Source organism: Antechinus flavipes, chromosome 1 (genome assembly GCF_016432865.1).
Source record: "Antechinus flavipes isolate AdamAnt ecotype Samford, QLD, Australia chromosome 1, AdamAnt_v2, whole genome shotgun sequence".
Classification (NCBI taxonomy): Eukaryota; Metazoa; Chordata; class Mammalia; order Dasyuromorphia; family Dasyuridae; genus Antechinus; species Antechinus flavipes.
This window is the reverse complement of record NC_067398.1, coordinates 135,229,413-135,255,020: the sequence shown is the minus strand read 5'-3', so window position 1 is coordinate 135,255,020 and position 25,608 is coordinate 135,229,413. Positions and strand designations below refer to the sequence as shown.

Sequence of the window (25,608 nt, the reverse complement as noted above, 5' to 3'; positions counted from 1 at the left end):
TGGTTTAAAAAGAAAAAGAAAGAAGGCATCCTATCAATTTACAATTGGAATTAAACTTAGGTATTATCTAGTCCAAGTTCTTTCCAAGATTGGATCATCTCCCCCTCCCCCCCCCCCCTCAAGATTGGGGGAATGATCAGTCCAAGGTCACACTATTAAATCACATGGAGAATTTAAACTCAAATGATTGATTGTAAATTCTTGTTTCTTTCAGTATATCAAAGAAAAGTGATTGTAACTGCCCTGCCTCTTCTCTCTCCAATACTAATGAATACCCCTTCATCTTAACTTGATTTCATCCATATTTCCTATCTCAATGATCTGTGATTTTAGTGCAGATTATAATCATTCCCTGTCTTATAATTTGGTCTCTATGAGTCACATTGGACAAAAATGAGGGGTAAGCTTTCTGAATACTTAAAAATAATCATTATTTTCCTTCTTTGTTATCTTGACAGGAAGGTAATGAATTAGAGAGGCAAAAGGAGACATTCTTAAAGATGACTAATGTACTGATTTGTTTTGAAGGACTAGTTATAAAGGTAAGTTCTCTTTCTTGTTAACTATACCTCACAACCACAAATATTCTTCCATGAGAGGAATAATGGAAATCATTAATTATCACAGAACAATGGAAACCATTTCAAAGCATTTCTTTTTTGGGCAAGGGGTAGATTAGTGAACAGTGATAGATACAAAGCTAAAAAAGGCTATTGAAGCATTTTTCTAAAAAATAGATAGAGGAAAACAAAAAAAAATTGCAGAAGGGAACACATCTATTATGTTTAATTTATTATAATATGCACATACACATATACGTCTTTAAAATAGATGACATAATTCACAGTTTCTTATATAAGCCTCTTCCTTGTTCATTATTGTAAGTTGAAATGTTGGTGTTTGTTAAGTTTATAATAAAAATAACATTAAATTAAAACAAATGGTGACGATTCAGTATAAATTATTTCAGATTAATTAAATTTCCTTTTTGGAAAGGATTATGAGACTGTAAAACAAGAGAAATATTGTATATAATCTCACTTTAATCTTATGGTCAAAGTGGAGATATGAGGCTCACATGATTGTTCATTTACTTGGATGAAGCAGTGGTTCATAGATCAGACCTCAAGAATGGATCGCTGTTTACCATGAATTAAGTCACTAATACAGTACCCCAAGGTTCTGTTTTGATACAGTTCTGTTGAAAATTTTCATCAGCAAAATAAAACAGAAGGCATTTTCACATATTTAGAAGTAGTAAAGTGAAATTGAAGCTCCATAGGGAAATTGATTAATCCAGGAAGTCTCTTGCTACTAAATGATTTTGTGTTGCTCCAAATTAAGCTGTATAGAATGATTTTGGCCAAGAAGAAAAACATTTGTTTTTGTTTTTATTTTTGCAGAGGCAGAGGGGAGGGCATAGAAGGGCATGTTGTCACAGAAAGTTATATGCTCTATAAAGGACTAAATGTATTGTAGCATGTTCTCTGAGGCTGCTTTCCCAACCCTCATTCACACAGGAAGGTTGGATTACTACAAGGGCAGCTACAGCTTTTTATATCTTTCTTCAAGGATTACAGTAATAGTGGTAATTGGGGAGGTGTAACAGGATTGCTTTGCTATAGTGCTCAGTTGGAGTTATGTAACACAAATGTATAATGGTCCCCAGCCATCACAGTTTCATACCTTTTCTGAGCTTGCCTCAAAATCCTATATCATCTGACCTGCCTCCCTTTTCAGATTTATCAACCATTTAATTTTTCCTGCTAGAGTGGATCTATTTTACTATCTGCTGATCCTATCTTGTGCTTCTCCCCCCTACCCCCCTTTGTTTTCTGGAATATCCTACTTTTATTGCTTTAAAGCCCAGCTCTTGTCTTTACATGACTAAATCTAGCCACTAAGGACCTGATTCTTCCCTGAGAACCTTAAGAATTTATCATTCAAAGCATTTTTTATCCTTTTTTTTTTTTGGGGGGGGGCTATTTTCTGTCTGCTTGTTACTAAAAGTTATCTTCTCAAGTCTTTATGTCTCATCTCTTGAACTTGATTTGAAGCTCCTTGAAAAATTAGGTTTTATGATAAATTGTATTTTCTGTAGTGCTTAGAATAGCACTTTGCAGATAATAAGTAGAGGGATAGTATTTCAAGATTCCATCTATGATTTCATCAGTATGAATGCCACTTACGACATGTAATTTTTTTTTTAGGAAATAGTTGTTTCCTGAGTTGCTATTGTTAAAATAATTGATTTTTAGGCAGCTAACATTCTCCTTATAAGTTTCTCTGAACACAGGTAAATTCTTCTTTGAACAGACACATAGTGATGATAATAATTAACATTTAGATAGTGTTTATTAAGTGCCAGACACTGTGGTGAGCACTTTACAATTATTATCTCATTTGATTCTTACAGAATTCTTGGAAGGTAGGTGCTATTAACCATCCTTATTTTATAGATGAGGTAATTGAGACAGATAGAGATCAAATAGCTTACCTAGGGTCATACAGCTCATCTATTGTGTCACCTAGCTAAAATAATCTACTATCAGCCTGTACTAAACTTTTTTTTTCCAGCTTGAAAGAACCTACTGAAGAACTGAATTTGTGTTCTGTTACCCACTCTTCAAAAATCCAGATTGCCTCCCAATCGAAAAGAGGACGCTACTGAAGGAAGACTTACTTTAGTGGGAAAAAAATTTTTTAATTGTTAAGCAATTGATAGATTTAAGCTTATGAAAAATAAAGAGAGTGAATGATTTGCAAAGTTAACTAGTATACTTAGACTTTTATTAATTGTAATTTGTAAACTTACTTGTTCTCCACTGAGGGTTTGGAGAATCTTGATGTCTTGGCCTTCCATTGTGTAAGTAATGACTTGGCCTGTGTGATTATAGCGGGGCTGACCAGCGATGTAGATCACATCCCCAGGAATGGTGGCCGAGTTCACCATATAACCTAGAAAGAAAATAATGGTAGACATGAGGGTTTCAGAATTGTCCTGTGTCTTGATGCAATGTTATTATATCTCATTTGGTTTGTTACTAAAAGTTCTACGTAAAATAAATTTAGATCAGTTTTACTCTTCTTGATTCCGAGGTCCTTAAGTTTGAAGACTATTATCATCCTTATTTTCCCCTCAGCTTTTATTGTAACGCAGAGTCTTCAAAAAGCAGATGCTGAATAAATGATTTTTGATTTGAATTTTACATAGTTGGGTCCATTAATAGACCATTTTTGGACAGAAATTGTATTTGTACATGTCAGACTTTGTTTTGGCACAAAATAGCAAGCATGTGGAGAACAGAGACTATTAACTTACATGGGATTTGATGTAAACAAATTCTTATTCTCTGTTTAATGGGCTCCAATGTGTTTTAACTTGTTTTATTTATAAATATTACGGTACATGAATGAAAACAATTCATAAGAATAGCATTTCCTGCGAAAGATTAGATTATATATGCTCATTTATGTATTGAAAAAAATTTACCATAAATTTACACAATGTTTACTGATTCAAAGAAAAGACATCGAGGTCTTTAGTATTAAAATATCTTCCATTTTTTATAAATATTACTCCAAAATGGTTGAGATTTCTAATTAAAGGATAAGCAACTACTTAGATTTAGTTTCTTTTTAAAATATTTGTTTCTTACTTTCCATTTTTTCTTTTTTCTCATCTCAATTGGGGTAATGCTAAAAAAAAAAAAAAGTAAAACTTTTTTCAAATGGAGAGCTTGTCTTTTGTACTTAGAAGAAGATTAAAAAGACATCACTGTGTTAGAGTCCAGTTACAATGTATCTGACTGTGGCTATCAGATCAATATGATCTCCAAATGCTCTGCCACAGGTCAGGCTATTTCATGTGAACATTTAGGGTAGACTCTAACTTTGCACATCTTGTCTTTCAGCTTTCAAACTTTCTAACTTTCTGCTCTCAATCATCATAGAAAGTCATACATGCTCATGCAAGTAAAAGTTTAAGTTCAGCTCATGAAATTGTGTCAAATTTTGACTTCTTGATTTTAAGAACTATTAACTTACATATTCACTGGTAAAGGTCCCAACCCTCCTACATTTTCACGTTCTCTATAATTCTTGTACATGACTTTGCTATAAAATCCCAAAGAAAGCATACATCAACCCAGAGGCCTGGAGGCTACTAGAATCCTTCCTGCTCCTTTAATTTTCTGAGAGTATATGTGTAGCATTTGGGTTCTGTATCTATTGCACTTCCCCTTTGCTATATGACTAAATTACCTTTGTTTATAGGCATTTGTGCCTTGTTACATTATGCTGTTGTTTCAGTCATGTCTCTGAGATCCCATTTGTTTTTTTTTTTTTCCTTGGCAAAAACACTGAAGTGGTTTTCCATTTCCTTCTGCAGCTCATTTTACAGATGAGGCAAATACTGTTAAGTTATCTGCCTAGTCACATAGCCATTAAGTGTCTGAGGCCAGATTTGAACTTAAGAACCTGCTTTCCTGATTCAGGCTCAGCATTCTACCTACTGTGTCATCTAGCTGCCCTCATTCTTAAATTACTTGTAGTGAATATGCAATATACTATGCTACAGCCTTGTTTATGTCCTTTTTGCCACCCATGCCTCTTACAATTTTCCTCTGGGATAATTGTAATTTTAATTCTTCTGATATTTGGATGTTCTATAATTTACAACCACAAAGTATTATTGAGAGGAGCTTAGTGTAAAAGCAAGGGGTTTTGCAACATCAAGCTGTTTACAATCACCAAAATCACTGCTTTTGGTGTCCAAAATGGGATCTGGCCAATCTCTGCCTCCTACACCATGCCGCAACCAGCTCATCATTTAACTGCTTCATTATATATATTAACAATGGATCCAGATAGCTTCGGAGGAGAAAATAAAGTTGGTTCACTTGCAAGTGATGACACCACCTCCCTGATATCATGGTCCTCTTCAAGAATGAAGGAAAAACAATAACATTATATATGAAGAAAATGAGCCTAAGAGAAATTACATGATAACCAACAAGCAGTAGAACTCAGACTTGATTTTGAAGTACTCATTCCAAATCCTGTGCTCTTTTCATAAATTTACTATTATAGCCATATCTTTTATAGAAACACATAAAATTCTAATAAGCTTGTTGAAAATATCCTATTAGAGGATGGTCTTTGAAGCTGCATCTTGTTCTACTGAGTCAAAAATTATTTTATTGTTGTTTTCAAATCAAGGAACAATACATAGTTGGATCTTACACACACACACACACACACACACACACACACACACACACTCACACACTCACACACACGTACCCACACATGCACATACCCTCCAGCTCTCAGTTAGCTGTGTAGTGATAAAAATATTGTCTATTGTAGAAAATCATCCATGAAAATTTGCCTTCACATTTTCATGAAGGTTTACTTCAATTTGTGTAAAATTGATTCTCATATTATAGATCAAAACTAGGCATTTATGGCAGGAGTTTTTGATGCCTTCTTGAATTCTTCTATTTAGTTAAAAAATACTTCTTGATAAATATATGACTGCTCTGTATTTGATCTAGTCCAGATACTCTCCCTACATTTATTTTCTTAACTGCCATTTCATTTTTTTTCACATGGTCCCTGTAATTCTGTAGTAGTAAACTCCAAATATGAAGGTTTCACTGTAGCCATTGAACAGAATAAATCACTAGAAAAATGTCTTCTACACTATTCCATTTCTTATTTGTTATCTTACTGATCATTAAAGCTCATGCCAAGTTCTCTAAAGATTTGTTTTCTTGTCAATTGTTTTTGGCTATTTTTTTGTTTTGTTTTATTTTGTGATAATGTTGCCTCTGATCTTGTGGTCTTCTCTTTGGAGTGTTTTAAAAGTTTGTTTATGTATTAAACCACCTGTGCCTTTGTCTCTTTACTTGGTAAAGTGAACGTGTTTGCTGGCTGAAGAGAGTTTAGACCTTTTGGAGTTTCTTATTGTGGAGATTCTTTTGTACTAGTTAAACAAATTCTCCAAGAAAGGATGACAATAAACAATTTGATATTCCAATATATCTTTTATAACTATAACTAGCCTTTTTCTTCCTGAGAAAATAATCAATTTCATTTTCTTTCTTGGCTGATTTTTTTCCCTCTCCCTATGTCTACTGTTTCCAGTGCTTCTTAAAGAAAGTATTCATAATGTACAGGTGAAAAAAGACTTTGGAATAATTTTTAAGAAAGTGACTTCTTTAATTTTGGCAGGGATTCTGTACTGTATTTTTGCTGTGCTCTTCAGTAATCACTTTTGTCTTGAAATTACCAAGCACCAAAGATGTTGGCTTAGCTTGAGAAATCTTGTAAAGTTTTTTTTTTTTTTTTATCATGGAATTTCTTTGCTTTATCCTTCTAGTGGCTATTGGCACTTAAGCTACTATTGTCTCAGTGGGATCCTTTATTTTATGAGCTGTTCTTTCATTGAAGCTTTTTTTGATAGAATGTTAATATGAATAAAACTCAATGTCTCCAGGAACTGTCTTTTGCTTTTTTTTTTTTTTTTTTGTTATTGCCAGCACTTAGCACAGTGCCTGGCATATTGTAGGTGGCTAAAACATGTTTATTGAATTGAATTACATCACTGGGCAATTGTAGAAGTTAAATCAGTGCCTTAAGATTAAAACATGTCATTATGTGACGATCAACTGTGAAGAGCTTGGCTCTTTTCAACAATGAGGTGATTTAAGCAATTTCAATAGATTTGTGATGGGAATAGCCATCCTCATCCAGAGAGAGGATTATAGGGATTGAGTATGGACACAACATACTATTTTCACCTTTTATTGTTGTTGTTTGCTTGTTTGTTTTTTTTTTCTTTCTTTCTCGTTTTTTTCCCCTTTTGATATGATTTTTCTTTGCAGCATGATAAATGTGGAAATATGCTTAGAATTGTGCATGTTTAACCATTACTTGCCATCTAGGAGAGTGGGGAGGTGAGAAGAGAGGGAAAAAAATTTGGATCACAAGATTTGGCAAGGATGAGTGTTGAAAACTATCTTTATATGTATTTTGAAAAATAAAAAGCTACTGTTATAAAAAATTAAAGCTTATCCAATATTTAGCTTGTTTGATCTTTTAAAAAAAATGTCATCCCATCATTACCACTGAAAAGCAGGAAGAGGAGATCACATAGTGCTGGGCTTTTACTGAAATTTTTTTCATCATTTTATAATAAACCTTCTAGTGATGAGCTTCTTTGCTAATAATTAGTGATTTTTGGGAACTCATGTTCTGTGTCACCAAATCTCTATTCAAGCCTTTTCAGTTTGAGAAGAACTTATTAAGGTCCTAGTGACAAAGACTATGAGAATGCAGACCACCTTCAAGCCACTATGAGGAAACAATGTAGGATTTTTGTGGAAAATTCATTATGTGAAATTAACATTTTTGAGTTTGTCAAGTGCTGTGGGAAGAAGGAAGGTAAAGATAAGTAATATTATGGGTTGAAATAAGTTTTATATAATGACTAACTTGAAAGTGGGCTAAGGAAAATTAATAATAATAATATTGGAATAAGGGAGGTACAAAATGTCATAGTCGTATAGGATAGGAAGATATTAGGGAATATCTTTGGTTCTACAGAGAATATAGCATTTGATTTGATACTTATAGGGTAGAAAATGTTTTGGCTAGGCAGACCTGGAGGGAGGGAGTAGCAATTACCAACAATTAGGTCATCACTAAATATTAAAAACAGAAACAAAACACAAAAACCTCAAAGAGTTTATTGTATGAACTAGAAATCTAGGTCATGACAATGTATTCTATATACAAAGAATCTTTGTCACTTCCTGAATTTGGGAGGTTCTAGTAGTGGGAAAGGGAAAATTAATACATTTGTTGTTATTTTTAGAGCAATCTATGGATCTGAAAACTATGTTGAGATTTAGAATTAAAAAGACCCAACTAGGAAGATGTATAAAATACAAAGAAATCCAGAACACTATCTAAGGCAAAATAAAATACTATTCTCATGTACAAAAGTGTAGGAAATTAGGAGGAAACTAAAGCAACTACAATCCTTATAAGAAATGAATCCTGATATTTATTTTTTAATTTTCTTCTTCGATAAAGTGACAAGATCTAGTAGGTCAAGAGAAAAGTTGTTTTGATTGGTCTTGATTTTATGGTTCCACTGCATGTATTTTTACTTTTGTTTCTGCCTAATATAGTCTACTAATCAATAAACCTGAAAAAAATTCGCCTATTTCCTTTTAGCACCAACAATCCCTAATCATTTATGAAGTGTATATCTGTCTGTGTGGAACATGGGATGAAGATCTTTTTTATCTTAAAAAAAAAAGGGAGCATGTCTAGCTATAGAGAAGCAGGGTATTGCAATGTGTGCTACTCCTAGGGATTTATGGATTAACATAAGATATTTTTCTAGAACCTATGCAAAAGATTTTAAACATAACAATAGCTTCAAATGTAGGCAGGTGTTAGGCTCACAAATTCAAAATTTTCTTAGCTTGTAAACTTCCTAATGAACTTTTGTAAAATCTCTCTATGGATTGAGAGACCATTTTAAAAGCACAAGGTAGTTTTCTTTTTCTGGGCACTTTTCTTCCTGGAAAGAAATTTCCTTATATAAGTTAGACTTTATTTTGGCAAAGGGTATCCATGGTCTCATTTGTGACTAAGTTAATTTAATGATTGCTGCAACAGACCAAAACCTCATCGTTCCTGTACATTGTAGACAGCACATTCATAGTTTTCCTTTCCTGGAAAGAGAAGAGTCATAAATTCTAGCTTGTACAGCCAGGAATGAAGAAGTTGTTATTTATTTTGTGCCACCAATAACATCTTGTGATCAAGATTTCTAAATCTGCCGAAAATAACCCTGAGCTCTAGTAGGGATTGGAATAGGAGATTTTTATTTAAAAGATTCATCAGCAACAGACCTCATTTGGCTATTAGCAAATATATAATGCTCGTAGCTATTGTTGCTTCTTCTTTGTTTTCAGAGGATTAATGACAGCATGATGTTTTGACTTGCACATGAATTAGATTTGCGGAGGCAGAGTTGTATAAAGTATCTCATCTCACTCTCTTCCAGGATCATCAAAATCCTGTGCAAGACAAAAGTCGGGTTTGCGGGCAATGGCCTAGGATGGAATGGATGATCTTGGGGTTTTTAATGTTTGATTGAACTCTAAGTGTTTCACAGTACCTGCTTCAACACCTGGATGTTCATTGCTAGTTAAAAGTGGGTGATCACCAATGTAGAATAGCTTATATAGCTTTTGATGTCTCACAGAACCTAGTATAATACTTTGCACATAAGATCTCAACAAATGAGGTTTATATATATTTATATATGGATATATTTGTACATATATGTATGTATATGTGCTCATATGCATGTATATGTACATATACATATTCATGGATGTCTATTTTTATATATTTGTGCTTAATTATAGCCTTCTGTGAGGGGAAGGAAGTATGGGGTTGGAGATTAATAAAATAAAAAGTACAAAAAAAAAAAAAAAGAACTCAACAATAGCTGTTCATTAATCCAAGATTTTTATAGCTGTTTATTAATCTAAGATTTTTACCATGTAAATATTCCTGCTAGCATTATTGTTCTCCCTTTTATATGAAAGAAGTGGAATTCACATATATAAGTTAGTCTGTGAGCTCCCTAATATTTTATATAAAATAGAATCTATGACTTGAAAGAAATTTTAGACAATATATCAAATCCAATCTCCTATCAAATATAGGTATCCATGTTAGACTCTGCTTAAAATGCTATTAGTAAAGAAAAATTCACTGGTTCCTGCTGAAATCTATTCCCTTCCAGATCTGGAGAGTTTGTGTTTTCAGTAAGTTTATTGTTCAGAATAAACAATTTCTATTTATTGCTTCTAATTCTAATAAAATTAGTTTATTGCTTCCCACCTTTCACCAACTCTACCTGTTATGCCACAGTTCTCTTTTATTGTTCTAACTCAGTTTCCCTAATTATCCTGACCCAGTCCTGTCTCAGTTTCTCTAAGTGTTCTGCTTCAATTTATAATTGTCCTGCAAAACCTCCCCTCCCTCTTTATCAGAATATTTGATAAGGATAAAAGATCTTGTGTTTTAGAATATCAGAATGCCTCTCCTTATCCCAAATTATCAGAATATTAGATACCATCTTATCAAGATGCCTCTCCCCATCTCCAGGGTGCCTCCCCCTATTATGTCATCCCCCTCTCCCGTGGCTCACTCAATCCTGTCAGAGTCTTGTTCCTGCTCTCAGCACCCTGACTCCGCCCCTGCCTCAGTCTACCCCCTGAGTCTGAGCCATGTGTATATATGTCATTGAGAACTCACATTGTTTGCTGGATTCTTGGAGACAATAGTTTCATTCAGCCCTGGGACCAAACCATGGATCCATTTGGTCCCAGTAAATCTCTCCCTTTTAAATAAATTATTAAATACTCTCTAATCTCTATCTTGCCTCAGTTTCTCCGGCATTACACACCAAGTCCCTCAAACTAAATACTCCTTTGTTGATTGGTCATTTTTCAGTTATGTCCAACTTTTCATGGGACCCTTTTGAGATTTCCTTGACAAAGATATACATTCCCTTAAACTAATTTTCACATCAGATATGATTGGTCTTTCATAAAACATGGCATTTAGAACTAAGCACAATGCTTCCACTATGGGCTGAGTTCTGATACACTTAGTGACTATCTCAAAGAGCCCAGTTAAGTCTCTGCGGTAATTTTACTCCAGACTTTTCTTTCTGGTTAATGAAGAAAGAAGCATTTCAATCAACAAATGTTTTAAACATCTATTATGTGCCAGATACTCGGCTAGTCTATTGGGAATTCAAAGATCATATGAAACAATGGTGCCCTCAAATAGTTTACATTCTATCAGGGATTATACACATTGTATATAAATGTTACATTATACAGATTTTATAAATATTACACTATATTATGCATAAGTATATACAAAGTGTATGCTTTGTTTGTACTTAAACCTAGCGCTAATAGGGAGCTAATGTAGCATATGACAATAAAAGGCAAGAGCTTAATTTCATGATATTGAAGCCTAGGATTCTGGTGAAGTCAAATCCCCAAAAGAAGTAATTTTGATAATCAATAATTAAGGAATATAAATATACTCACCTAAATAGGAAGCAAGTGGCTCATTTTTCTTAGTAGCCTCAACATTAAAGGAATTGTTTGGTGGGGTTATAATTTGGTTGTCTTTCTGCATGACAACTGTTCCATTCCAGTCATAGGCCCCAACAGCTCCAAGCATAACCCAGTCCTTAGATTTAAAGAGAAAGATAAATATTAGTGAATTGTGTGGGGTGACATTTTGTTTTTCCACATGCCTCAGTTTCCTTTATTTGTAAACTGGGGATAATAATAGCATCTATCCCTCAAGATTATAGAGAGGATAAAATGAGATAATATTTATAAAGCATTTTGCAAACTTCAAAGTGCTACATAAATGTTAGCTATTAGTATTGTTTCAATTTTTAAAATTCAGAATTTAATGAATACTAAATGGAATAGGCATTTGTGTGTAAACAGTAGAACATAATAGAAAGGGATATTTAAAACTGTGGAAGATTGTACCTGAAATCATAAAACTCTATTATGTACCACTCGCTTCTCTTGTTAAATATGTAATGAATTCGTATACAGTTCTAATAAGAGGCCTAAGGAATGCTTTTTTCAAATTTGGATCAAAAATCATTAGGATAGGGTCAGCTAGGTGGCATAATGGTTAGAGCACCAGGCCTGAAGTCGGGAGACCCTGAGTTCAAATCTGACTTCAGACACTTAACCCTTCCTAGCTGTGTGACCCTGGACAAGTCACTTAACCCCAATTGTCTATGCCAAAAAAAAAAAAAATCATTAGGATATAATCAAGACAATCCTCATGTCAGAAACATAATATTTGTAATATCAAATATCAATTTTATTAATTAGATAATAATTGCTAAAGTTCACATAATAATTACTATTTGACAGGCACTGTGCTAATTACTTTTACAATTATTTCATTTGATCTTCACAAGAATCTTGGGACATAGATGTTATTATCATTCTCATTTTACAGAATGAGGAAATTAGGTGACTTGCCCAGGGTCACACAACTTAAGTATCTGAGGCTGTATTTGAACTCAGGTCTTCCTGACTTCAGGGCCAGGACTCTATCCTCTATGCTTTCTCAACCAAAGAGACAAAAATAAAGTTTTAGTTTTTACCAAGTAGTGATCAACTTACTTGTGAATAATGAGCACTAAATCCAGTCTGGGACATTTCCATCTCAAATGAGGCTGCTGACAAGTCAGTCGTGGCTAAAAAATAGAAAATAGTCATCTTTAAAGACTACAGTGATTTTTTTATTCCAATTGACTTTTTTTCTCTTAACTTAATAATCATCAAAACCCACAAAGATTTGTATAAAATTATAGTATATTCATTTGATAGAACTCATTGTACTATTTTTCTCAGAGAAATATAGGAGGAATGCAGACTTTTGTAACCCAATCTTTCTTGGGGACTAAGTCTTGGTTCTGACTAGTCAATAAATTTGCTTCTACTAAGAAGCTCTCAGACTTAGGGTCTCTAAAACCAAATTTGTCCCATAAGGCAATGAGAGTTCTTAGGGAATCATCATCTCAGGGTTTCAGAGTTGGAAGGAACCAGCCAGCATTTGTTTGAAGAGTACCAAATGAAGGAGATCTCTCAAAGCAATCCACTCCATACTTAAATGGTCTCAATTATTAGAAAAGTTTTCCGTACATGGAGTTTATATATGCCTCATTGCAACGCTCATCCATTATTTCCCCTACTAAATATTCCCAGCTCCTTTAACCAACCCATGTATGACAGAAAATTATGGGAACAACTTCTTATTCCTGTAAGTTATCTCTCAGTGCAGCAGGTCTTTCTGAATCTAAGATATTTTATCTAATGTGCCATCTAGCTCCTTCCAAGTCACAGAATCAATTTAAATATAACTAAACCTTCTCTTTACATGCCTAATTAGCCTAATATAAAGATGCCACTGAAGAACCTTTGGAACATGTGCAGATTGCCTCCTATAGAGACCTTTGTCCCCTAGTACCAGAAAAATACATGTTATACATGGAAAATTGTTTATTATTGAAATAATAATAATGATAATTTAAACTCTGTTCTTTGTAAAAAAATATGCCTTTTCATCTACATATATGTAATCTGCCTTTGACCATTCCCATAGTACATCTCCAAAACTTAGGAACTTGTATAAAATACCACAATGAACATAATTGTTTTCAGTCAATCTCAACTCTTCATGACCCCATTTGGGATTTTCTTAGCAAAGATACTAAAGTGGTATGCATTTCCTTCTTCAATTTATTTTACTGATTAGGAAACTAAGACAAACAGGGTTAAGTGACTTGCCCAGAGTCACACAGCTAGTATTTGAGATTATATTTGAATTCAGAAAGAGGAGTCTTCTGGACTTCAGGCCTGGCACTCTATCCACTCCACCATCTAGATGCTCCTTTATAATCGGAAGTCAGATCTCTTATGTACATGGCACAGGATGTTCCAAAAGTTTTAATATAGCTTTATGATATTAAAGCTTTAAAAGACACTATGACTTCTGGGACACCCTTTATATTTTTATGCATCCTTGTTTATTTATATACCTTTGTGCTGAATGCATATATATCTATCCATAGACATACATTTGAAAACATTCAGTATTCCAAACTTAGCAGTGTCACATAATACTAAGGAAGTTGGAAAAATATCCATTTATTTTCCTCTAATTAATGGGTCATTTATTAATGTTACTTTGCAGATAAGGAAAAAACCTATAAGTAATCCAAAATTTATATATTAAAAAATCAACCTGCTCTTCCAGCAGGGGAATATAGGGTAGTCAAATGAATGAAATCAAACCCTAAGCTTCTTTACAACTTACCTGGAATAAATTGCCAGTGAATAGGTTTGCAAATGGCTTTTATAGGACTAAATTTTATAGGGGAAACAGTCAAGAGTCACATATTACATTTCAATCACCCGTTGGAATAGCCCTTTCATTAAGGCAACTAAAATAAGCTTTATTTTAAAACATTTTGCTCTGAGAGCTCAAGGCACTTTACACTTATTATCAAATTTATCTTTACAATCTCCCTAACAGGCAAGTAGAAACTGTGCCAAAGTGCCCATAAAAACCACCTCCTCTAATTTAGGGAGCCCTAACTTTCCAAATTTCCACTTGTTTCTGGGTTCTGTCTTCAGGAGCAGAGAGAAAAAGATTATGGAGAACAGCCTAGTCCTACCCTGCTCAAGACCTCTCCTTTACCTGTTCATAAGGGAAATGGAAATGTTAAATAACTTCCTGATATCCCAAAGTAAGGCACTGGCACTGGCTACTCACTAGGCTAAACGAATGCCAAAAGGAAAGAACAATGTAGCCTTCATTTTATCTGGCAATTGCTCTCACAAAAGGTAAAGATTTATGGGAAATGGAGAATTTCCAAGTGGCAGGAAAATATAGTTCTTTCTGATCTGATTCTGTAAAATTCAGAAACACTTTAGTTAGTACAATAGACAAAAATGCTTTGATTATTACAACTATGACCACTCATAATTCTAGATGATCTCTGATGATCTCCTGACAGATTTCTGATAGATTCAAGGGGTGCTCATTGGTAACACTTATTTTTTGAACACAGTCAATGAAAGAATTTGTTTTGCTTGACTATGCATTTTTTGCAAGGATTTTTTTTTCCTTTTTCTTTTTCCTTTCCTTTTTTTTTTTTTTAATGGAATCAGCATAAGAAGGAGAAAAAATAGATTTCTGTTCATTAAAAAATAAATAAATAAAATCTAATTTAAAAATCTAATAAAGATTCTCAGAGAGCTTTTTTGGTGTACTGTCTTCCTGAGATTATTGCACAGCTTTTAAACTGAGAAGCTTTAACTTCAGTAGTAAACATGATAGACAGAAAAAGCATATGACATCTAAAAGCAAATTGAATTTTCTTCTCACAGCCAATAGTTCTGCTTTCCAAAAGACACAGTTTGCCTTCTCCTCTATAGTAATTATTTTCCTTTTGTCACAGGATTCTAAATGAAAATACATAGTGGATAATGGTATCCTGTATACTTTAATAAATTTGTTTTAAAATTCCATTTGGAAGTTGTTTCTCTCAGGCTTACAAGTTTAGGTTATTAAAATTTTAAAATCTAAAAGGGTTATATGAAGATATTATGCTATTTCCCCCCTCCCACCAGTACCTTTTAGTTGTGCCCTAGGTCACCCCTAAATAACACTTCCAACTAAGGAAAATAAAGGCTAGAGGTATCTTTTCTAGCAGTAGGGTCCTTAAGGAATGAGTAGAACTTCTGATTGATAAATCACTGAAGTCTTACTATTTCTAAAAGCATAGTGAAACGGATGTGCAAAATGTATTCTGACTTGCGGACCTCGCTGAAATTTTACAGCAAGTTCTCCTTTTGCCATTTCTTCTTCAGTTTTTTCTGATTTTGTTTGTTCCCCACACTTTCTTAACACCTATGTTCTCTAGGAAAGTGTTAGCTTCATTTCAATACTAACAGTGGACATTTATATATTGCTTTAAAAGGCTTGCAAAGTATTTTCCTGTACATTATCTTATTTAATTTTCACAATGAATCTTTAAGGTGGGTAGGATATGTTTGACTATTCTTTTTTTTTTTTTTTTTTTAATACATGAAGAATCTCAGGTTCAGAAATCTTAAGTGACTTGGCCAAAATCAAGAGTCAGAGACAGGATTCAAATGCAGATCGTATGTGACTTAAGTGCCTTCATTATATTGCTTTCTTCACCCTCTTAACTCTTTCTTTATAATTATGTTTCTGTGATCCTATCACTAAAGGATCATAGGCCAAGATCTGGAAGAGAGCTTAGAGACCATCTAATTCAATCTCTTTGTTTTATAGATGAGGATGCCCAGGATAACTAAATCACTTGTCTAAGATTACATTGGCAGTAAATATCTGAGGTATCATTTACCACCAACCTTATAATTTTAGAGTTAATTCCCCCCCACTCTTTACTATGATCTGTTTCTAAAGTAGTTTTCTTTCTTTTCTTCTCTTTTACTTAATAAGAAAGTTTATAAATATTGTAAAATTAGGAGGATTGATTCAAACACTAGTTGGAAGTTATAGACTGGGTAAATCATAGTATATGGGAAGTTGGATGGCATAATGGATAGATACTTACCAACTGTGTGACCTGAGAAAGTCACCTAACCCTGTGTGCCTCAGTTTCCTCATCTATAAAATAAGCTGGAGAAGGAAAGAGCAAACCACTCCAGTATTCTTGCCAAGAAAACCCCAAATTAAAAAAAAATGGCTGAATAATAATAACAAAATCACATAATTTCTTCTAGTGTCAGTTTTCTCACTCAAAAAATGAGGAAGGATTCTATTACATGGTTTTTGGAGTTCCTTTTAACTCTACAGCAATCCTATGATCTCTTAAAGCCTCTTCAAGCCAGTAGTGTATTAGGGTCAATTGAATGGGCTGGCTAATGAGAATCAATTGTTAAATTTTCACCATGAACATTTATACCTTAGGATTGGCAAATGTTACAAATTTATACTTAATTTACAGCTTTGTTGATTAATAAAATGCTAATAATCCAGGTTAAATTTAAAGTGTGTAAGGCATACATGTAATACACAATCTCTCTTCCACATACCCACCTCCCTCCCCTCCCCATCTAATGCCAGAATTGGTTGTTAAACATTTACCAGAATACTTCTCCTTCTGGCTCAGTCTATGGGGCTAGGTAAGGCAACATATATAGGAGACAAAGATTTTTCAGACTGTTGTCATTTTTGTCTAGTGGCAAGGGGTAGTAGATCCTCACTGGATCACAAAGTTCATAGCTTTCTCTATGGCACCTCTTCTACAGTAGTAACACAAGAATATGTAAATATTCGTTTAAAAGGGCTCTGGATTTTATGCCAAGTATCTGTACTAATTCTAGGGACATTTTGACAAGGAAAAGATTATAACTTTCTAGTTCAAAGTAACTTGTTAACCTAGGAAGCACCATGGAGCAAAACACCCATATTCATCATCATTTATAGTTTATCTCCATTTAAAGTCAAAGTATGGAAACCATCAAATACAAATAATAAGCCAAGACTACAGACTTCTATTGCTATGCAGTGAGACAATGTTTTAATAAACTGATATAAAAAGTTCCATTTTCCAAGGAGACCTTTAAAAGACTGAAAAATTACACTGACAAAGTCTAAGTCAAAATTCCAAGTTTGAAACTGCTTGTATATCTGTTTACTTCCTGAATCTTTCCAAAAATATCAAAAAGGAATGAAAAAATACAGGATATTTTTGTTAACTTCTCTTTTCATCATTGTCCTCTTTATTAATCACCTGTGCTGTGCCCTTAAGAAGAGGTCTTCTAGAAGCTCTGATGCATTGTGAAATATCTGTCTGAATGAAAGATGTGTACAAAACAGTCTAATACCATGGTAGATAAAAAAGATGTTACAAATAACAAAGGCAGTATTCTTGAGGGCCTGAGGTATGGATTTAGCATTTTGGTTTAAAGAAATTTTCATACCTTCCAAGGCAAATATTCTTTCTCCCAGACCTTCAGCAATAGTGACTAGTGCGAATTCATCAGAGACATTGAAGAAATGCTTTTCAGTAGGCTCACTTGCAATTGATTTTATTTCTTCCACAAATTTCTCAGTGCTCAAATTCCCTCGGTTATAGTGACCAAGAATCTAAGACGCAATAAAAAAAAGACAAGAATATATTTGATTTTTTTTATTATAGCTTTTTATTTACAAAACATATGCATGGGTAATTTTTTATCACTGACCCTTGTGAAACTGTCTGTTCCAACTTTTCCCCTCCTTCCCCTAACCTAGATGACAGGCAGTCCAATAAGTATATGTTAAATACAACATATGTATACATATTTATGCAGTTATCTTGCTGCACAAGAAAAATCGGATTTGGAAAGAATGTAAAAAATAATCTGAGAAGGAAAATAAAAATGTAAGCAAAAAATAACAGCTAGAATGGAAATATTATGTTGTGGTCCACACTCATTTCCCATAGTTCCTTCACTGGGTGTAGCTGGTTCTCTTCGTTACTTAACAATTGGAACTGATTTGGATTATCTCATTATTGAAGAGAGCCACTTCCATTAGATTTGATCATCATATAGTATTGTTGAAGTATATAATGATCTCCTAGTTCTGCTCATTTCACTAAGCATCAGTTCATGTAAGTCTCTCCAGGCCTCTCTGAAATCATCTGCTAGCAATTTCTTACCAAACAATAATATTCCAGAACATGGTATATTTGATTACTGACAGATTGTCAGTAAACAGAAAAACAGAGTAATTTAATATAATGCAATTTTTATGTACTTCTATATTCTTGGAAGGGGACTTTGCAGTATATTCATGTTACTTCATAACAGGTACTGTAGAAACATGGTAGTTGGTCTAGGAACAGACAAAGGACAATCGTCTTCACTGTCCTGGGTTTCTTAACCATGACTGCTTCCTGCTGTTTCTAAACAGTTTTATCTTTTGAATCTAGTGGTTTATAATGTGGGGAACCTCTTCTGTGCCTTTCCAGCTGTTGCAAAACCAAATAGCTGCAATAGAACTGGTTGATCTGAGAGTGTCTAGTCTTTCTGAAAACAGTATTTATCGAGGGAAGGTAAGGGGATGTTGGACCCATTTGTTATTTTAGGAATCAATATTAATTGGCATGGCTGATCTGGGAGCTAAAACATTGGCTGCTCCTATTAAGAACTAGATTTTGGAGATGGGCAAATGTTGCACAAAGAAGAGAAAAACAGATACTATTTATGAGATATAACCAGTATCATTCACAAGTACAGAGACATTTTCTGAAAAATAGATTTATAGGATTTAGAGACAGAAGTTTCCTTAAAAAGGGATTGGTCCAACTCTTCATTGTACAAATGAATACATTAATGGAACTTAAATACCACATCTAAAATTACTTACATGGTTAATTTCAAGTTTTGAACCCAAAGAATCTCTTATTAGCCACCACTTCTTTTTTTTTTCCCCATCAAAATTTAAGTTCCTTGAGGGCAGAACATAACTATGACATCCTTCTTTCATTTATTTATTCATTCACTCACAGATTTATTCATTCAAAGAATCTTAATGAAGACTTGAAGTGATTCAAGGTGTTGTGATCTTTTATGGACTGAATTATTCATTTATTTAAATGGAAATAATTGCAAAACAAGTTTAGTTGATTATATTGCTATCCAATGTTTTTTTTAATAATCAGTAATTTTTTTAAAAAGGAAAAGGGAGCCAGGAGCCTTCTGGTTAGGGAGGTGACAAAGCCTAAAACAGTGGTACTAAAACTTGACAGCTAGTTATTTCTTATCATTGAATACCTCCTTACTCTTCTACTTCAGGCTTGTATAGACAAGTCTATGATAACCTAAGGGAGAAAGAGTCCCAGACTGAGATCTCTGAGATATCTCCCTCACTGATATCCTCTCTGACCTCAGGTGAACAATTCCCTTACTTACTCTGCTCACTCATTTCTTCATTTGTAAAATGCCATTTATGTTGTTAGGAATAATGAGATAATGTCTGCAAAGTACTCTGAGCTATTTGGAAGAAATGTGCTACAAAAGACAAATAGACCAGACAACAAAGTAATGGGGAGATCATTTGGATGTCTTTCAAGTCATCGAATTTATTTAATGTTAACATGTCTAGTTTTTCATTTGTGGAAGATGTGAGGGTTGTGCATGATTGTACAAATTAGACTAGTCCAAAAGAAACAGGAGGCTAGCAGAGATGTGCTGATAAATGTTTAATAACTGGATTTCTGGGTGGGAAAAAATGATATGAAGGACATACTTTTAAATTTAATCTGAATTATTAACATTTTTCTTGTCATTTTTTAAAAGCTAGATAACAAAATAGTAACTCACACCCTGATTTCTAGCATTTGCCAATTTCTGAGGTATAAATGCTCGCATTGAAAATTTTACAATCATCTCTCATGAGATAGTTTGAGCTGGTTCCAGCACAACCCATTCCTGGCTCTTGGCTCTGAGAACTTGAGCATACCATTTAGATCTTCAGTTTCTTCAACTGAAAAATAAAGGGTAGGGATAGCAAAGAACCAAGATACACACAGAAGGAAGTGCCATAACTTCTTCTTCATCTGTATCCTACTCCCCTACATACATAATTCAAGCCCTCACCATTTCTCCTATGGCCTATTGTAGTAGTTCACATTGGTTTCCCTGTTTTCAGATTCCTCTATCCAATCTATTTGTCATATATTTGCCAAAATAACCTTCCTGAAACAGGAAACTGACAATGCCATTCTTCCTTGGCTTGGCAACTGAAGGCCTTCCCAGTCTGATTATTGCAAATCCTTCAAGGTTTCTTTCCCATCATTTCCCTTTACATATTCTATATTCTATTGAAACTGGCACACTAGCTGTTTTTTGAACTCTCCTTCCTTCCTTCTTTCCTTCTTTCCTCCCTCCTTCTCTCTATCCTTCTTCCTTCCTTCTTTCTCTCTTTTCTTCCCAAAGCCACTCACAACTGATCAGCATGGGGGGGGGGGAACTTTAACCTGTTCCATTTCTGACCTAGGGTAGTTCCCTCTCCTTAGGCAGCTTTGTGAGTTTCCCCTGCCCCTTCCCAGGAGCTTTTCAATTTAATGTGGATACCTGGTCACCTTTAGGTTGATGCAGTTCAGAACTCTAGAATTTAAGCAATCGATTAGCCTCACTTTACTAAGAATCAGGATTTGTGTGCATGGGTTACCATACAGGGCAAGACAAGACTTTCTTGCATAAGGAGTTAAACTTAAAAGTATGTTATGCTACCTTTTTAAAATTTTTCCTCGAGAGACAACTGTTAAATATTTATCAGCACATCTCTGCCTGCATCTCTATGAATTATGTCCCTAGTTCTTCAGATGCTATCATTTCCTTTTCTCAATTCATGCATGACACTTTGTCCTTTAAAAAAAGTAGGCATTTTATAGATGTGTCATCTTAAGTACTTCCCAAGAAGGGAACTATATGGAAAATATTTTTGTATATTTTTTAATGTCTCTACACTTACATTTTTCCTTTCTCCCTAGATTCTCTATTGCTTTAACACTTCAATTGCATTCATAAATTGATAGAATTGAAAACACAATGTAGGAAAAATGGAGGCTTTTTTTTTTTTTTTTAGATCATGCATAATCTTTGATGTAGGCTAAAAAATATACATTTAGTGAATCCATTACTGGTCAGTAGTACCTTTAAAATCCACCTAATTTTTAGTTTAAACCTACAATCTTCAAATAGAAGTACAGAAATTACAGTATGCTTTCAAATCTTCTTTGGTTGCTTGCAGACAGTGGACAATGTATTAAGTGTAAATGGATTAAATATTTTTCGTTTGACATGCTTAGCCCAGGGGAAATGCGGCTTTGCAATGTCTACCTCAGGTGAACATTAGCTGAATGCCAACATTTGAGCCTGTCACATTTCTATTGACTGAAACAGAATACATAATTTATATGTTATTTTGTAATTTTTCCTTCTTAGATCAATTTTTCCTGACAAATTGGATTAAAAAGGGAATGCACAAGTACTTTGATGAAAACTCTACCTGATTCATCTCTTCCTACTATTTTTCTTTCATTGCTTTAAATGAAAGCACCACCATGATGCCATAGTTATAGTGGGTATAATGGGTATAGTGGGTAAAGTGGATAAAGAGCCAGGCCTGAAGTCAGAAAGGCCTGAAATCAGAAAGATAGGAATTCAAATCTGGTCTCAGACATGCATTAGCTTTTGTGATTCCCAGAGAAGTGATTTAGCCTCTTTTTGCCCCAGTTTCCTCATCTGTTAAATGCAGATAATAATAGCATCTATACCCCAAGATTGTTGTGAGGAATAGCAGATGAGATAATAATTATAAAACATTTAGCGCAATGCCTGACACACAGTAAGCTCTATATAAATGTTAGCTATTATTATTATTTCTTTCTTGCCCACATAGTATTTATACAGTTCATTTTCATTATCCAAGTATTTTTCTCTAACTTTTTCCCCTAATATACATTTATCCTCTCTATTTTTCTCATTTTACTTGTTAGTTTGACTTCAGCTCTGATATTTTTATTAGTGAGCTTGTTAATGCAACCTCAATTCTGATATTTTTGTTCCCATAATCCCATAGATGGATTTTTTCCTCTATTAAGGATACAGGTTTTGTAAGCCTATGTATTAATTTGAATTTGCTATTTATAATATCTAGTATAAGAAGATATGAATGGAGAAAAGGAAATGATTAAAAATGCCAAGCTCCTCTACAATTTACTGGTTCAGAAATTTTTATCTGAGATTTATTGAGAGGATGACCAGGAAGTTTATGTTATGGTACCTCTCCTCAAAGACCTTGTAACAAGATGGCAAACAAAACATACCTAGGAAGAATTAAATAAGGTTGTATGCAATTTAGTGACAATGACATTCTATAGGAGTTCAGAGAAGAAAAAGAGATCATTGACAGTGAGGTCAGAGAATTTATGAAAGATGTGGGATAAGAAGTAGGCCTTAAAAATAAAGAGGATTTGAAATACGTGGAAAGAAGAGGCAGGGAAGAAATGCCAGGGATAGGAAACCAAAACTAATCAAGTTGTGTGGATCATAATGAACAAAATCTTTATTTTGAAGGCAGTATAGTGTCTAGCCTGATTATAAAAAGATTTCATGCTGGTGAATAGCATTAGCAAAGTGGATTGAAGTGGATTGCTAAGGGTCTAAACTGTCAGGTTAAGAAATTTAGACTATAATTTAAAAGGTATATGGGGGAGGAGGAGGCAATGATGCATGAAATCTCAAATCACTTCTAATATCAGTCATAGACTTTAAAAAGAGGGCATGAACATGATTCCTCTTCTGGAAGGTCCTTTCCAAGCTCCAAACTACTATTACTCTATGATTGTAAATTTCTCAAGGGAAGAGATGTCTCATTTATTTTATAACTTCTTCCTCTCCTCCCCCTGCAAGATAACCTTCAATACTTGATGATAGTGCTCAGTATAGAGACTTGCCACAGTGATCATGTTTTAAATATTTCTTGAATGAATGAGAGAAATAATGAAATGTGGTGTTTGATGAAGATTAACCTGGAGGCAGTGTGTGGGATGAGTAGAGGGGGTGGGATAGGGAGAACAGAATGAGATAACTCAGGAAGGATTTGAGACATTATCTTTGTAGTCAGGATTGGATCATCCTTTGGGTCTTTTGGAAGAGAGTGTGGTGATGATAGGCACTGCCCTTAAACTTAGTTCTAAAAAGTTCTTAGTTCTTTCTCCATTTACCCAGCACTTCAAGGCAATGTGTGGTAACCTTGCATTGTCTGCTTCCAGCTCCACCTCTTCCTCCTCTTGCTCCAAACACAGGCTCAGAGTAGACTGCAGTCACTGCACTGGGGAAGGCTAAGGCAGTGAGAAGAATAGTGTTCTTCTAAGGGAAGGGAAGGGTAATGTTTAAACTTTGGGAGCAGTCAGGTGCAGTGAGTTGCATTGGGACAGAGACTGTAATTTGCTTCAAAGTTGATTTAAATTCTGAGAAACAGAATTTCCATCTATCACCTTCCTCCTCCACAGCTTGGAATATCTCTCTGTAGAATGGCATCAAGAAAATTTGGCCAGCATATTCCTAGGAGCTGGCGGCTGCTGATAGGATCTCTATAATAAAGTCTGTAGGCAGACAGATGTCTTTTGTTTTTGTACAGGCTGCTTTCTTTGAGCCAATGAGTCTTTAAATATTATTGTTAATAACAATAAGCATACTGCTGTGTATTTACACGGTGGCCCTCGAGATGAGTACAGAGTACATTGTGTATTATGTAGCCTATGTCCCGAAGAGCAGGCTGGGGCCTCCCTTTGGAAATAAGAACTTCCCTCTGCTTTGAACTACCTTCCTCCAGAAGCTATTCTCAGTCCCTAATTTTAGTGTCTTCCCTCTGAGACTGATCCCAGTTTATCCAGCATACATTTTTTTTTTTTTTTGGTACGTAGTTATTTGCATGTAGTCTTGAGAGAAGAGATTGCTTGGTTTTTGTCTTTCATTGCACCTCCAGGGACTAGCACAATGTGTCAGGCACTTTATAAATGCCAACTTAACATTTTGTACTATTTTCTCTTCAGCCTACCTTATGCTTGTCAAAGAATGACTATCCTGATAATTTTGAGAAATTGAACTTGTCTTGGACAGTTGAGGGAAAGGAAATCTCTTTGTATGATTGATAAGGATCTTCAGATTTCCCTCTTTTTCTGATTCAATGCTGATTGATCCAGGAAATATATGGTAACTTTGACACCTTCAAGACTGAGGTGGAACTAAATCTCCTATCTGCCTGCTTCTCCTCTTCCCCAAATGAGGCTAATAAAGGTTTTTCTTATTGCTTCTATATGCCTTTGTTGTTCAGTCAAATCCAACTCTTCATGACCCCATGTGGTATTTTCTTGACAAAGATATTGGAGTGGTTTGTCAGTTCATTTTCCAGATGAGAAATTTGAGACCTAGGGTCACACAGTTAGGAAGTGTCTGAGTCCATATTTGAATTCAAGTCTTCCTGACTGCAGGCCAAGAACATCATCCATGTACCACCTATCTGTCCATTCCTAAATAGCTCCAAAGAATTGGGCTCATTTCCTTATTGAACCTCACAGTGCTGCCAAAATCTCAAATAATATAAGGCAAATGGGACTTTGGCCCAAATTTAGGAAGCATAGAAATTTATACATGGTGAATACCCTAGCCCCACACTGAGCTTCTTCCCACTGGAAACCTTTTTAGAAGTGATTTTCAGGTTTCCCAAGGTCCAGTGATGGGAAGAGAAGAGGAGGAGAAGGGACCAGTATGCTAGTGTTTCCCTTCATCATGATTGATTGCTGGGCAGATATACTATCCACCAATTGCCCCTGACATCAAAAATGTTAGTATAGTTGTAAGTAATGCTGAGAGTGGTAGAGGAAATGTCATTATTAACAAATTGGCCTGCATCGTAGTCGCTAAGCAGGGTTCTGTAGACTTTTCTTTCTTTCAGTTGTTTCTTGTGCTCATCAAACGATCATGAATATATTTGACACATACTCTTGTTTCATTGATGGAATTCAGCTCAAGTTTATGAAATATTTAGTTGCTGCTTTTCTTACTATGCTATTTCATAAATTCCTTTTCTCTGAACTAATTATGTTATCTGGCTGAGTATTCAAGATAAACCCATCTGTGGTGTTTGTGAGTTACAGTGTAGCACTGCAGTATCAAAGAAAATCTTGAACCTGATATAAGTGCTGTCTGAAAAGACCTATCCTGAAAGTTGGGGTGGAGAGCCTATCCTGGGTTCTATATAGGAGATAGATACTATGTTATAGAGAAAAGACTTCAAGGTCTGGAGTCAAAAGACCTGAATTTTAATCCCAACTCTGTTACTCATTACTTAGAGATTTTGGCAAGTTATTTAATCTCTTTGGACCTCAATTTCTTC

The 25,608-nt window shown here is 34.5% G+C and overlaps 1 protein-coding gene across 1 annotated transcript in view; it reads right to left on the bottom strand.

Moving 5' to 3' along the window:
* Positions 1-25,608, bottom strand: part of ITGA1 (integrin subunit alpha 1) — a 190,376-nt gene that overhangs the window by 58,137 nt on the left and 106,631 nt on the right. The window contains exons 9-12 of the mRNA XM_051990626.1: positions 17,637-17,802; positions 12,276-12,349; positions 11,163-11,307; positions 2,816-2,958 (exon numbers count right to left, since the gene is read on the bottom strand). Of these exons, the coding sequence (XP_051846586.1) occupies positions 2,816-2,958; positions 11,163-11,307; positions 12,276-12,349; positions 17,637-17,802 (528 nt within the window). The remainder of the gene's footprint in view (positions 1-2,815; positions 2,959-11,162; positions 11,308-12,275; positions 12,350-17,636; positions 17,803-25,608) is intronic.